Source organism: Equus przewalskii, chromosome 13 (genome assembly GCF_037783145.1).
Source record: "Equus przewalskii isolate Varuska chromosome 13, EquPr2, whole genome shotgun sequence".
NCBI lineage: Eukaryota > Metazoa > Chordata > Mammalia > Perissodactyla > Equidae > Equus > Equus przewalskii.
Window position 1 is genome coordinate 33,261,731 of NC_091843.1, and position 13,892 is coordinate 33,275,622.

Sequence of the window (13,892 nt, forward strand, 5' to 3'; positions counted from 1 at the left end):
AACCTATCAAACTTATGTTAGAATTTATAGAAAAGAACAAATGTCCCAGGCAGCTAAGCCAACCCTCAAAAAGGAGAGTAAAGAGAGGAGACAAACTCCCAGATATTAAGACTTCTCTCAAAGTCATCATATTAAAACCAGAGAGGTATTTTGCACGAAACGAACAGACCAAGGACATAAAGAGCTGAGAGATAGAGCTCAGATATGCAAATGTAATACACAATAAAGCTGGCACCACAGTCAAAGAGGGAAAGAATGGGCTGTTTAGTAGATGTTGGTGGGAAAAACTGACTCTTCACATGGCTAAAAATAAAACTGGATCTTCATGAGAGACCATATAGAATGGTAGATATCAGCTGGACTAGAAATCTAAATGTGAAAGGCAAAATCATGAAGCCAAGAAAAGAAAATGTAGGTGCATGTCTTTGTGACATGGGTCAGACCAGCCATCTTTAAAACACAACTTGAAAATCATAAACCAGAAGGAAAAAAAAGATGAATTTGAATATATAAAAGTAAGGCTTTATAGTCAAGGAAGCATCTCACACATAATATTAACAGACGAATGACAAGATGGGAAGTTATATTTAAAATGTCTACAACTAACAAGGGATTAATATCTAGAGTATAGAAGGAACTTTACAAATCAACAAGAAATGGCAACTACAGAAAAATGGGTGAAGGACGTGAATAGGCAAAACAGAAGAGGATTCCCCACAGGTACAGGAAGAGATGCTCAAACTCATTAACTATCAGAGAAATGCAAAGTGAAACAACAATGAGCTGTCATTTTACAGCTATAAGATTGACAAAAAATTAGAAAGCTGAATAATGGCAAGAGTCGGCAGGGATGGAGAAATCCTCACGTCAGGCTGGTGAGCCGATGGACTGACCACTCTGGAGAACAATATGAGAGCACTTCCTCAAACTAAGCAATACACACATCCTTGACCAAGCAGCAACTCTCCTTGTGGGTATATCCCACAGACATGCTCACACAGGGGGATGTGTACAAAGATGTTCACTGTGGTAGTGTTAGTGGTGATGAGGAGTTGGAGGCATGAGGAAATGGAATGCATGTCCGTGAAAACAGATACACAGTGTTACACACCAAGGAAAGTGCAGCAGACAGAAGTCACAGTCTAGAAGCAGACAGAGGGATATGGATGGCTCCTAACACAACACTGAGGGAGCAAAGCAAGAAACAGAACAAGATATATAACCATTTATAAAACTTAAAAACACAGGTAGATAGAAGATACACACAGTTCAAGAATACAGTCTAAAAGGACCCATGAGAATGATGGCCTATGGGGGAGGAAAGGAATAGGAGTTGGGAAAACAATGAAAAGGGAATGAATGAATGAATGAATGAATGTGATGATAACATGCCAAAAACTGGGGGGTGTGATTAATTCAGTCCCTCTATGCCTGCGATTCAAATAGAGAACAGAGAAGAAAAGAGGAGAAGAGAAAGACTGCAAAGAAACGTGCATGTACTTATCTGCTGCCGTCCTCTCCCTGGTAACTGGGCCATTTGGAAAATACCAGCAGCTGAGAGACATTATTTATGGCCCTGTCTTATATCCCACATGCACTGGATGTCCTGAGAGAAACTTCAAGATGAAAGCAACAAATTTAGAAGTGTCCCCAAAGGAATTCCTTTTTGCTAACTGCTCCTCCAAAACATTTTGGCTCTGTGATAAAATGTTGACATTCAAATTCCCACCAAAACATTTTCTAGAAAGGAAAATTCTAGACATGTGGAATTTGGACACTAAAGGTGAAAAGAGCAATGGCCCACTCAAATTCATATCAGACTGACTTCTTACCTTTAAAAGAGTTTTGACTGTGGTATAAACAGAAAGAAAGCTGCAGAACGGTCAGCCCCTGGGGACTAGTGCCACCTGTGGCAGATAAGCCCCGTGGGTGGGTGTGGGGTGAAACTGCAAATTACTGCAATTAAATGATAGTAAAAGTACAAGCACTTCAGAGGAGACATGGTGTGATGTGAAAAAGGTGTCCTAATGCCAGAGAGAGTGAGGAAGCTCCAACCCAGAACACTACTCTGGTTTTGCCAGCTTGGAAATGAGTGAACAGAACATCTGTTAGAATAATAATACCCTAGAAAAAGAATTTCTATCTAAAATACTCCTGAAAAAGTGGCCGATATATTTTAACTCATCTTCTTCTCTCCTGCTTGCTAAATGAAAGGGTAAGCAATTGAAGAATCATCAGAGACTTGAGGCAGCCAACTCTCCGTGCTCTGTGAGTAATGGGATACCGAAAGCAAAATGTTACAAGTGTCTATGTTTTCCAAAATGGAACTTTCTGTACTGCTCTTTTCCTAAGGAGGTAGAATATTCTCATGGTTAACAACAGTAGAGCCTTTAGAGTTAGAACTCAGATTAAATCGTGTTTCCTGAGTTTTACTAGCCTCAATTTCCTAATCTACAGCGTAGGTCAAAAGCACCCATCTCACAGTGTTGCAAGCATTAAATGAGCTAATGTGCATAAAACATCCTGAATCATAGTCAGCTATCTATTCGTAGCTATTATTGTAAAATATATGCTCAGTGTAGACAGTGCAAAGTACAGAGAAGTATCTGAAGTAGAAGGTCAGTGTCTCCCAATAATCCACCCTCCATCTTGATGAAGAGGTTGATGATAAATGTATTTCCAGACTTTTTTCTACCAAAATATCTAGATGAATCAAATAATTTATTTTATTAAATACTGTTCTCTAACCTGATTTTTTCAAAAACTCATTTATCAATATACTGTGGGCACCATTTCCACAAATATACCTAGATCTCTTATTATTTTTAAAGACTACATTGTAGTCTATGATATTTTTCATCAGCTTCATAGTGTACATTTAGACTGTCTCTAATTCTTTGCTTTTTTTACCAATGCTCCAGTGAACATTTTTGCACAAACATCTTTACACTCTAGTCTATTCTTTTAGGACAAATTGTTGGGTCAAAGGATATTCACTTTGTAAAGGCTTCTAATACATATTCCCAAAAGGCCTTACAGAACGTTAGAACCAGCTCGTATGCCCACCAATAGAATCAGGGTCATCTTTCAAATCTATTGGCACTTATCTCAAACAGAGAGGAGCAGATTCATAAGATCACAAGTTACAAGCAAATTTCTGGTCAGGAGTCTCCATTCGTATGTATGTCAGCCCCTACAGTTCTTGGGTCCTTTATTATGGAATTAGTGTGTCCCAGGTTGGGGCACAGTATGGGCATCTGTTATTTTAGCCTGCTTAGCTTCTAACCCTCTCTTGTCCTGGTGGGTTACCTGATTTCCCTCTGGCAAATTACCCTGCTCCCATTTTATGCAGTACTCTTGAAACTGTCAATCAAAGTGTGTTTGTCTTCCTCTGGGTGGGCCCAAGCTAGACCAACATGACGCTATCTTTCCTGGGAATCTGAATCAGAAGAGGGAGGCAAGAACTAAAAACAGTTTAGAGCTTTATCACCCTGCAAATATTATCCAAAAGAACCTTTCTCATCGGTTCCTGGGTCTCCAGAGCTGGTCTCTGTTCAAGCCTGGTTCTTCAGCTCTCCCTACCTTACTGTGAGTGACCCTACAGCCTTCCATATTCCTTCATTATTATTACTGTTGTTTTTGCCATTGTTATTTTAGCCCAAGTTAGCCAGAGTTGATTTCAAATGCTCTAAAACAATCCCACCTGGTACAGAGGAGGGAAAATGACTTGTTTCCTTGAATATTTACTTGAAAAAATTTCCCTTTGTTCAATTCTTGAGGAAAAGACAAAGAAATATTATTTCCTGTGCTACAGGTCTCTTAACCTACCAACAGCTAACTATTCCAAATTACTTAATATTTTATCTAAAAACTCCTGGTAAAATTTGTATTTTGGAAAGAATGAAAGAAGGAAAATCTCTGTCCCATAATGGATTTCACACACAAAAATAGCTCATCCTTTTGTCCACATGGAGAGGCTCTGTTTTACTGATTTTTCTGACCCTACTGGAACTCATGGCAGGGCTATCTGAATTTTTTTCCAAGTGGATTTTACAAAGTAAATCTGAGGCAAAGGGACAGAATTTCCTTTGCACTCTTCTAGCAACCTGGAATGAATTTATTTTTCCTCCTATGCACCAAGGAGATACTCAGCCCAAAGGCTCTAGCAGTGGCAGTTTCACTTTAATCCCATCATTTTTACAAGGTTACAGGTGCCCTTGGAAATCTTGATTAACCAGAGTGCTCAGAGCCAGTAGCAAGGGACATGTGCTGCATATTCCACAGAGACGGCCCAGGGCCACTCCCATCAAAGAGGAATATTATCACTGAGTTCCCCAGCTCACTCTTTTCTCTCCAAAGAGGCAACAAAGAACACAGAGTTACTAAGTGATCACTAACATAGTTATTGCCTCTCCAGTCCTTTGAGCAAGACTGTAGAGGAGGCAAAGTCAATTCTGGCTTTCCCACAGGACAGGGCTCTTGGGGAGCTGGGTATTACTGGATTAAGCGACTTCTAAGTGCTGATTGGAGCTACCTTCTTAAGAAGACCTAGGATTAACTGAGATAATACACATGAAAACGCCTTGTAAAGTGTGAAGGGTTATATAACGCAAGGTGTTCTTACGGCCTTGCCAGTCAGGTCACTGAATGTCCTGGAGTCACTGACGTGGTAAGTCAGGGTGGAAGCGTCGTCGAAGGCTGTTCTCGGGAAAAGGGGCGACCCAACATGCCCACAGCACCTCCTGGTGGTTCTTCCCAGGAGTAGCAACTTCTCAAAGCCCAGTCCCAACACCAGCTGTAGAAAATTATCCAAGCAACGTACTTACTCCCTTCGCTTTGACTGTCTTTGTTCGAGTTGTAGACCTGGAAAATAGAAATAAACACTTATTTGTGTGCATTTTGTACCACCCTACAGGTTCACTGAAGAAAACATTACCTTCCCTCTTTCCCTAGTTTGTGCTGTGAGACAGAAGGCAATTTCTTGCCCCCAAACAGGAATCTTATAATTAGCTACTTCCCAGTATTTAATTCAGCTGTTCTTAAGTGTGTGCACATCAGACTCACCCGTGGAACTTGACTGTAAAAAAACTATAGTCTTTCTTTTTAAAAAAAACTAACTTATGTGTGTATATAAACTAAAAAGGAAAAAAAATTAATTACAAATCATTAAACATTAACTGCACACCAGGCAATGTGCTAAGCAATTCACATGAATTCTCACAATTATCCACACAATTCTGTTGGGTAGGAACTGTTATTATCACTGTTTTACACATGGAGAATTTGAGACTCAGAGAGGTTAACTGAGGTCTCACAGCTGGGAAGTCGCAGTCAGGACAATTGTACACTATAACTCGTTAAGTGTTAACACTAGAAAAAAGGACCAACTACTTTTACTTTACATACTTTTGTAAATTTGAATGTTACAGGAGAACATATTCATTTATAATAAAAACTCCTCAAACAATTTACAGAAATCATAAAAGGGAAGATGCCCCAACACAGAAAAAGGGAAAGTGCCCAATATAAAACAGACAACGACATATTGCAAGAGTGGGTAAGCTTTTTCTGTAAAGGTCCAGATAGTAAATATTTTAGGCTTTGTAGGCCAAGAGGCAAAAATCAATGATATTATGTAGGTACTTGTATAACAAAATTCCACAAAACTTTCGTTGACAAAACTCAAAATACAATAATTTTTCAAAATAGGTATAATATTCCCAGCAGGTGAAAAATTCCGTTTAGAGTTTCGTAGCTCTCTTTTCAGAGATGCTTGGCTCAGTTCCTCTGGGGGTTAAATATGTGGTTCTCAACCAAGAGTAGCCATCAGAATCACCTAGAAGGGCCGGCCTAGTGGCACAGCGATTAAGTGCGCACGTTCCACATCGGCGGCCCGGGGCTAGCTGGTTCGGATGCCGGGTGAGGACATGGCACCGCATGGCAAGCCATGCTGTGGCAGGCGTCCCACATATAAAGTGGAGGAAGATGGGCACGGATGTTAGCTCAGAGCCAGTCTTCCTCGGAAAAAAGAGAAGGATTGGAAAATGTTAGCTCAGGGCTAATCTTCCTTAAAAAAAAAAATCACTTAGAATTTTTTTTTTAACTTATGATGACCAGCTTCAACCTCTGCCTTTTTATACCTACACAATCGTAATCAAAGAAAGATTTGGGCATTATCATTTTTATCTAAAGCAGAGGCTTTATCTTATTAATAATGTCAGCATATCAGGGATTGGCAAATGATGGCCCTCAGGCTGATCCAGCTCCCACCTGCTTTCGCATAGCCCGTGAGCTAGACGTGGTATTTACAGATGAACATTTGCAATTGATTTATTGATAGGGAATCCTAACTTTGAACCCTAATTAAGTTAAATATTATCCTCACTCTAAAAATAAATTCCATTCTTCTGATTAGTAGACCCACGTTTCAAAAAACTATATTCCTTGGAAAAGATACTCTTTCTGTACCAGAGGAACACGGTTGCCCATTCTCCCTTGGCAGTGGGAGACACAAATGAAGATTTGGACTAGATCATAGTTTTCCAATTGAACCCCAGAGCACCCACATGATGACTGCCAAAGGGGTTGGGAGAGAAGCTGAGACTCCAGGTATCCAAATGTCCCCTTCCTTTCACTTTTATTGGTTTTATTCATGTGACTATCAAATAAGGGGATACTGGCTTTGAAAAGTTTGAAGACCTCTTGAATGGATAATTTCTAAAGTTCTTTGCAATTCATTAATTTGTTTATTTGTTTATTGTGTGCCAGGCAATGCTCTAAGGGCTGGGGCTACAGATGAACACAACAACTATGATCTCTACTCTCATGGAACTTGCCTACCAGTGGAGAGAAGAGAAATAAACAGATACACAAATATGATTATTTCAAATATTGATGAATGCAACGGAGAAATGAGAGAGGCTCCTGTGGACCTGACGTGGGGAAAAGCTCTCTCAAGAGGTAACATTTTCTTGAGACCAGAATGATGAGAGAGGAGGTCCTTGGGAAGACCTGGAGGCCAGTGTCCACAGCAAGCGCAGGTCATTGAGATGAGAAAGGCACAGCCTTTTGAAGGGAGGAAGGCCACTGGGGTTGGCAGTCAGTGCACAGTAGAGAAGGGTCGGAGGTGAGGGTGGCGCAGAGGGTCAACAAGGAGATCTTGCAGGATCTTGTGACGTGTGAGTAAAACGGGTGGCCTCATAATAGCTAGGACCAGTGATCCATGATGAACGGTGTGCACTAATCTGGGAAAGCTGGGGAAGGGGGGGCAGGGGAATAGACCATATTTTGGCAAGTATTTTTTTCAGCCATCCCTGATCACTTCTTTCCTCCCATTAAATGTCCCAGAGAAACTTGCTGCTTTTTACGAACAGCAAAATCCAGAAGAATTAGCAAAATGCAGGGCTCTCAGCCCTCTTGAATTAGGAGGCAAGTTTGCACCAAACTACTATCCTTCAATGTTCTCTGGGTCTCAGGAGGCCCCTGCCTGGAACATTCAAGCATTCCCCAAATTGGAGAGGCGTGGTCAATGAGCCAAAGGCACCAAAAACATGTGCCGCCCTATCCTCTGAGGCCAGGTCATTAATCTCTGTCTGGTTTAGGTAAATGAGCCAGAGAGAATGAGTTTTGAAATGAAGCTAACAAACCATGCCTGCCAGGAATGCGTGACTACACGGCCCAATCAGGAAGGCCCAGGGTGGGGGAGCAGTCTTACCACCACACAGGCCAGATGGTGGCCTGGTAAGAGGAAGGAGAAGGAGGGTGAGGAAAGCCTTCACATGCTTCCTCTGCACTAAGAGGGCTAACACCACTAAGAGGGAATGGCTTTGCTTACTGAGCATTTACCAAGTACGACATGACCATCTAGTCCTTGTAACTACCCTATGCATTAGCTACTAGTATTATTCCCATTTTACAGATGTGGAAACTGAGGCCCAGAAAGGTTACATAGACTGTCCAAGGACACAGAGCTGGTAAGTGGTATATCCTTCTATCTTGCCTCTACAGGGATGTTCCAATCCTCTTTTACTTTTCTAGGCCGTGGCAAATACACACAACTACCAAGCCACACCAGCAGTCTATGGTGTTCATAAATACCTTCTGTACTGGCAGAAGTGAAGGGCATGCAACTTGTCCTTCAGAAATGGTCAGTCTCTTCTCAGGAAATCTTCTATAATTGCCCACTAGTGACAGACTTAGTTCAGAGGCAAAGGCAATTTCCTAAAATAAAAGGTCTCTTTGGCTATGGCTTCTGTCTAATGATTAGCAGAGTTACCTCAGATTTATATGCTTTCAAGTAAGCCTCTCAAGAGCCTTTGTCTTGAAAGGATAGATCCCAGCTCTCCAGGACCAATTCAAGGGGACAGGAGTGACTAAACAATTCCTGAATTATGGCTCCTTCTCAACAACCCAACTTAAGCTAAAGTCATCCGTCCTGGTTAGCCAGAGTACTCTAAGACCTGGCCACACTCAAGTTTTAGCCCTCTGGCTTTATATACTTTGATACAGGTATGCACTAGCTTCTGCTGAATACTGTACAGGAAGATTTGTTAAATATCCACGCCAATGAATATTTGTTTTTAAGTGTATGCTTCTAGAGAAGAGAAATTACATGTGTTTATCTTATCAGGGTCCATCTGAGAGTCATTATGAAATAATTACAACACCAAGAATAAATTAATAAAAGCGATAATAACTAAAGTCTTGGTACGTGTCAGGCACTATGCCAAGCATCCTATATGCATTATCTTGTTTAGTCCTCACACCAGCCTAATTATTCCCATTATATAGACGGGAAAAATGAGGCAGTAGAGAGGTTAGGTCACTCGCCCAAGGTTAGGCAGCTGGCAATGGGCAGAATCTAGACAGGAACTCCTATAGTCTGTCTCCAGAGCCCAAGCTCTTAACCACTAACCACATGATAAATAAGACATTGTGATGATGATGATGATGATGATGATGAAGGTGATGAGATGTTGTGGGCAGCTAGGGAAGATGAGTCATTGGAAGAAAGAATTTGCCACGAGTCAGAGAGAAAATGAAACTGGGAACAGCCTTCTGATTCCAGCCTGAAGCACTCACCACTAACCCATGAAACCAACTGGCATCAAACACTGAAGTAACACTTCATATTCTCTTCGAACCACAGGGCTCGATCATGAAGATAAACACCAGCACAGGAAAGTGGGTCTTTGATACAGATCACAGGGCACCGCAATTCTGAGTCCTCACCCAGAAGCTACAAAGGGAGTACAATTTAATAAATCAAAGGAGGGTGAGGAAAGCCTTCATATGCTTCCTCTGCACTAAGATGTGATTTTGCAATAAATTCTGGTCACTGCTGAGCCAATTCAATTTACATGTCCTGAGAGAATTAAGGGAGAATACAGAGACATTTGGATTCCTAGAATTTTTCTAGGGGTAACCTTTATTACCATTATCCAGGCCTTACTGAGAAAGCCCAGAAAGAAATATTTTTTAACTTATAAATTAAAGGCATAAAGAAGCAATCATTATACAAAACAATCTCACTTTTCCCTCTGACACAGCTGCATTAGTACTTGGCCACATGACACTTTTGATTAAAATCTGCACAAAATGAAGGTGTTAGAGAAATAGGTTCATAGGGAAATTTACTTAAAACTGCTGCTCTGATCTAAACTGCACTTGAACTCACAGCTAAGCTCTCTAATTCTGGAGGTCTCTTCCAAGCTGGGACATCTAACCCCCTCCCACCTGGCTGTTCTCCTGATATGCCAATATGGAGACACACGAAACAGAACTATGTGCCAACACCTTACAGCACTGCACACACTGGTTCCACACCACTGGATATCATTTCGTCCCTTCTCTCTGTGTAACACAGTGGCTCCACCATCACTAGGACTTGTTCTTTTGAACAGTTTCTCTGACAGTGGTGACAGATTTGTGGTAATCTGCTACTCAGGGTCAAAGTCCAGCTCTACTATTTATTGGCTATACATTCCAATCACTTAACATCTCTAAACCTCAGTCTTGCCACCTGTAAAATAAGGATACTAATATTCCTGACCTCTTAGGGTTGTTGTGAAAATTCAATGGACAATAGATATAAAATTTTTAACACAGAGCATAGAATACAAATTTTATGGCCCAAAGAGCATTCAATAAAGATTAACTTTCATCACCATCACCAGCATCCTCCTCCTTCCTTTTCACACTTATCCCCTGTGGGATAAATGGCTAAGGAAGGGAATATAGTTTGAGAGATCCAGTGACACTGATCTCATTAGCATTTAATTTAACCAACTGAAACTAATTAAGGGACTAAAGGAAAAGAAAGGAGACAATCTAAAGTCAACTTTTAGAGCCATGGGTTCTCAATTACTTTTTTTTAACAGCAGTCAAATATAAAAGTAACCACCCACCGCCAACCACTTTTTCAACACCAATGACGTGCCAGTCACTACACCAAGCATGTACATGAATTACTTTGCTTCATTCTCAAGCCGTAGGGTACTACCACAGCCTCTACTTCACAGCATCATGTAGGTTAAGTGACTTTTCAAAGGTTACAAAGCTAGCAAGTGGCAGAGCCCTCTAGAATAGAGTCTGTACTCAACCACAACTTCATACAGCATCCCACCCAGTCCCACTTTCCAGTGGAAAAAAACCTTGACGTTTAACAAAGAACTCAAAAGAAGCTAAGCAGTAATTTAAATGGCAACAATGCAACCATTATGCAAGGACAAAGTTTCCACTCAATTTAAACGTAACAGTAATTCTACAAACTTCCAATTAATACAAGTATAGCAGTAATTAAAAACCACAACCTGCTTGAGACACTGTGGGATGCCCAAAAACATCCTTCCCCAAAACTATGAGCACATGCAGAGGGAACTGGCCAGTGCTGCCAAGGATTGTGTGACAGACAGATTTCTTAGTAGGGCACCACATTCGGATACTCAGCAAACTCTATTAACAGGCTAAATTCAGGAACTTTTAATAACACCCTTGAGAAGTTATTAGTAAGATATCCTTGGTCTGTGGAACACCACCCTATGATGGACATGAATTCCTGGATCAAGGAGATCTTCTCTTCTCATGGTGGGCCACAGGCCACACTTGAAAAAGCTTTCAAGAAGGAATTGTTTGAATCTTAAGCATGTGTGGATAAAACCAGCTGAACAACTTGGGGTAAATAAGGATGTGTCTCAACTCGAGGGGCCAGAGTTTGGGAGCCAGCTATTGGTTCCTCCTCCTCCCATCAGAAATGTGCCTCTCATCACCACAGCCTGATGTGCTCAAGAGAATGGCAGGAAAACGGCTGCTGCTACTTTCCTATTTCTCACCTCCCTTTTTTTTTAGCAACACTCCCTTTGCCTTGCCCTTTCCACTGCTACTGGTACTGCATTTACCGTCTTAGGGAGGTATTCTTGAAAGTGAAGCCAATGAAAATGTATCTGATGGCTCTTCCCAATGACCTATTCCTGAACAAATGTGATAACCGTGCTTTTGCCCTGCAAAATTACATGTAAAGAGGGTCCAATAACTGGAATATGGCAAGCCACTCAATACGTATTGATTGGATAAACAGTTTTCGAGTAGAAGAAATAAAAGACTGAAATTTAAAAAAAATCCCCACGTTGGAGTTGATGAGGACAATGCACTGATGTGGTGACCAGATAGAAAAAGTAAGCCAGATCTATCATTTTCAGGTGATTGTTATCTCATTCTTCCAAACATTGGGCAAATACTCGAGGAATTTTTTTACCTTGGAGAGGAATGGAAGCATACAACTGAGGTCTTATTATGAGTTAATATAAAGCAGATTTATCTTATTTGGCTTAAGGCTATCAAAATCCCTCACATAGCCATTTATTTGTTTTCTTTGCTGAATGTTAGCTCTCTACCCAACAAGTGAGAACAAATGCTGCTAATAGTTTCAGAGTCCATGGTGTCACCAAGGAGTTCTAAAATGAGAGCTAAGGAAGGGGTTACTGTGCCTCATGGTACTGAGTCTCCCCTCCCCTATGCAAGAGAGGCACCCTAAGACTCAGAAAATGGCCCAACAAAAAGTAACCAAATGGCTGTGCTCCTAAAGCCAACTGGATAGAGAGTCCTTGACAGCCTCTGAAGCCTTCTTGCATACAACACACCAGCACACCAGTGCATAAAAATGACTGCTTGCTGTTCAACATGATTATGACAATGAAGATGCACAGAAAAATAAACTTGCTTTTCTATTTAGTTCAAGCATTGCCTGCTGCTTTGTACCTAAAGCTTACTTCTTATATAATTTCTCAGTAATAATGAGGGAAAACAAAGTGCTGTAGACACCTGCTACTACTACCTGCTCAGCATCCATGTTCCTTCAGGAGACGACCCTCATTTTCCTTGGGGAGCTACCCCCCGACCAAGTCCATGCTGTCGGGGGAGGGGATGCTGACTCTAATTCCATCTTCAGGTTTGGCCATGTGACTTAGACATTGCATCCTACTGTGCACATGACTTACCCCAGGCCACATGCAGTCAGCAATACTTGTTTTTAGTATTTTTTATTACAACTATTGGAAATAAGGCCTGCTGTGTCGCTAGGAGAATAGAATTCAAGCCTGAAGCTTTTGCAGCTGACTCTGCCACCATATAGGCAAAACCTGAGTAAAACAGGTCAAACAAGGGAAAGTGGAGCCGTGATATGCAGGAAGACTGGATTCCATGGCATCGTTTGAGCTCTTTTATCTAAACGCATCTAAAGTGCATCCCTGATCTTCCATGAGCGAACCAACAACATCCTTTTGTTTTTTCCCCCAGTTATGTTTCTGCTGCTTGCAGCCATGAGTCATGGCAAATACAAAAAAGCCTAGCTAAGCTTCATAGGAACTCTAGAACGAAGGACAAAGAAAAATAAGCAACAAAGGGGAATGGGAAAGAAAATACATTCATGCCATCCTTGAGTTCCCTCTTCCTTCCACCTCACATATCCAGTCAGTTCCAAGATTTACCCAGTCTATCACTATCATACGCCTTGAATTGATTCCCCATCCCCGTTTCTTTTTCTACTGCTCTAGGTCAGGTTTCAATTCACCTGGACCTTGACATTGGCCTTCTCCCTGGCCTTGACGGCTTTACTCTCTCTCTGCTCTAATCTGTCGTATACATTGCTCGTGCAGGGTGTACTTCCCTAACCCACAGCTCTGGCTAAAGAGAAGCCTCTGAGACACCACAATGCTAGTCTTTAAATACGCAAAGTGCTGCCATGTGGAAGAAGGGGAAGACTTACTATTCTGAATGGAGATGAAAGCCAGGGTGGAGTCCCAGGAAGGCAGATTTCAGCTGGATGTAAATAACTGACAGTTAAGAGCTTTCCGTGGTCCACTAAAGCAGGGAGACGGGCTGAATGTCATTCTGACACACAGCACTAAGCTCCATTTCATCTAGAAGGCAGCCCAGGGCATTCCTGGGCTGACAATTTCAGCTTCGTCTGAGGTTTAATTATTGTTAGCCTATCCTTTCACTTGTACAAGCTTTGAACAGATTCCAGAACGGGGAAAATGAATCGGGGTCAAGTGAAGTAGGCTGGTGGACAGAGTGTGCTGGGAGCCTTGGTGTTAAGACCTAGTTCTACTACTTTTCAGCTATGTACCTTCAGATGGTTATTTAACATCTCCGAGTCTGTTTTCTTATTGTAAAGTAGAGCTAAGTAATAACACTTTGAGGGGGTATTGGGAGAATTAAAAATAGTCTCATAGCACCTGAAAGTGCTCAAAAATGTTATTTCCCTTTCTCCCACCTCCACAAAGAAGTCCTAACTTACTTGATGGCTGAAGACCACCCTAACATCTTTCTTTGATCTCCTCTCACTGCTCCAACAATCTATTCTAGAGAATTTAATACTTCGGAATACAATTTTT

General features: G+C 41.4%; 1 protein-coding gene and 1 long non-coding RNA gene across 6 annotated transcripts in view; one reads left to right on the top strand and one right to left on the bottom strand.

Moving 5' to 3' along the window:
* The window catches only part of ARHGAP26 (Rho GTPase activating protein 26), a 424,946-nt gene that overhangs the window by 200,000 nt on the left and 211,054 nt on the right, over positions 1-13,892 (bottom strand). For all 5 annotated transcript variants that reach the window (XM_070570505.1, XM_070570506.1, XM_070570504.1 and 2 more), the window contains exon 12: positions 4,827-4,863. In XM_070570505.1, coding sequence (XP_070426606.1) covers positions 4,827-4,863 — 37 coding nt within the window. The remainder of the gene's footprint in view (positions 1-4,826; positions 4,864-13,892) is intronic.
* Positions 2,132-8,007, top strand: LOC139075278 (uncharacterized). The gene is made up of 3 exons (XR_011525508.1): positions 2,132-2,268; positions 6,769-6,960; positions 7,919-8,007. It is a non-coding gene; the product is annotated as an uncharacterized lncRNA (long non-coding RNA).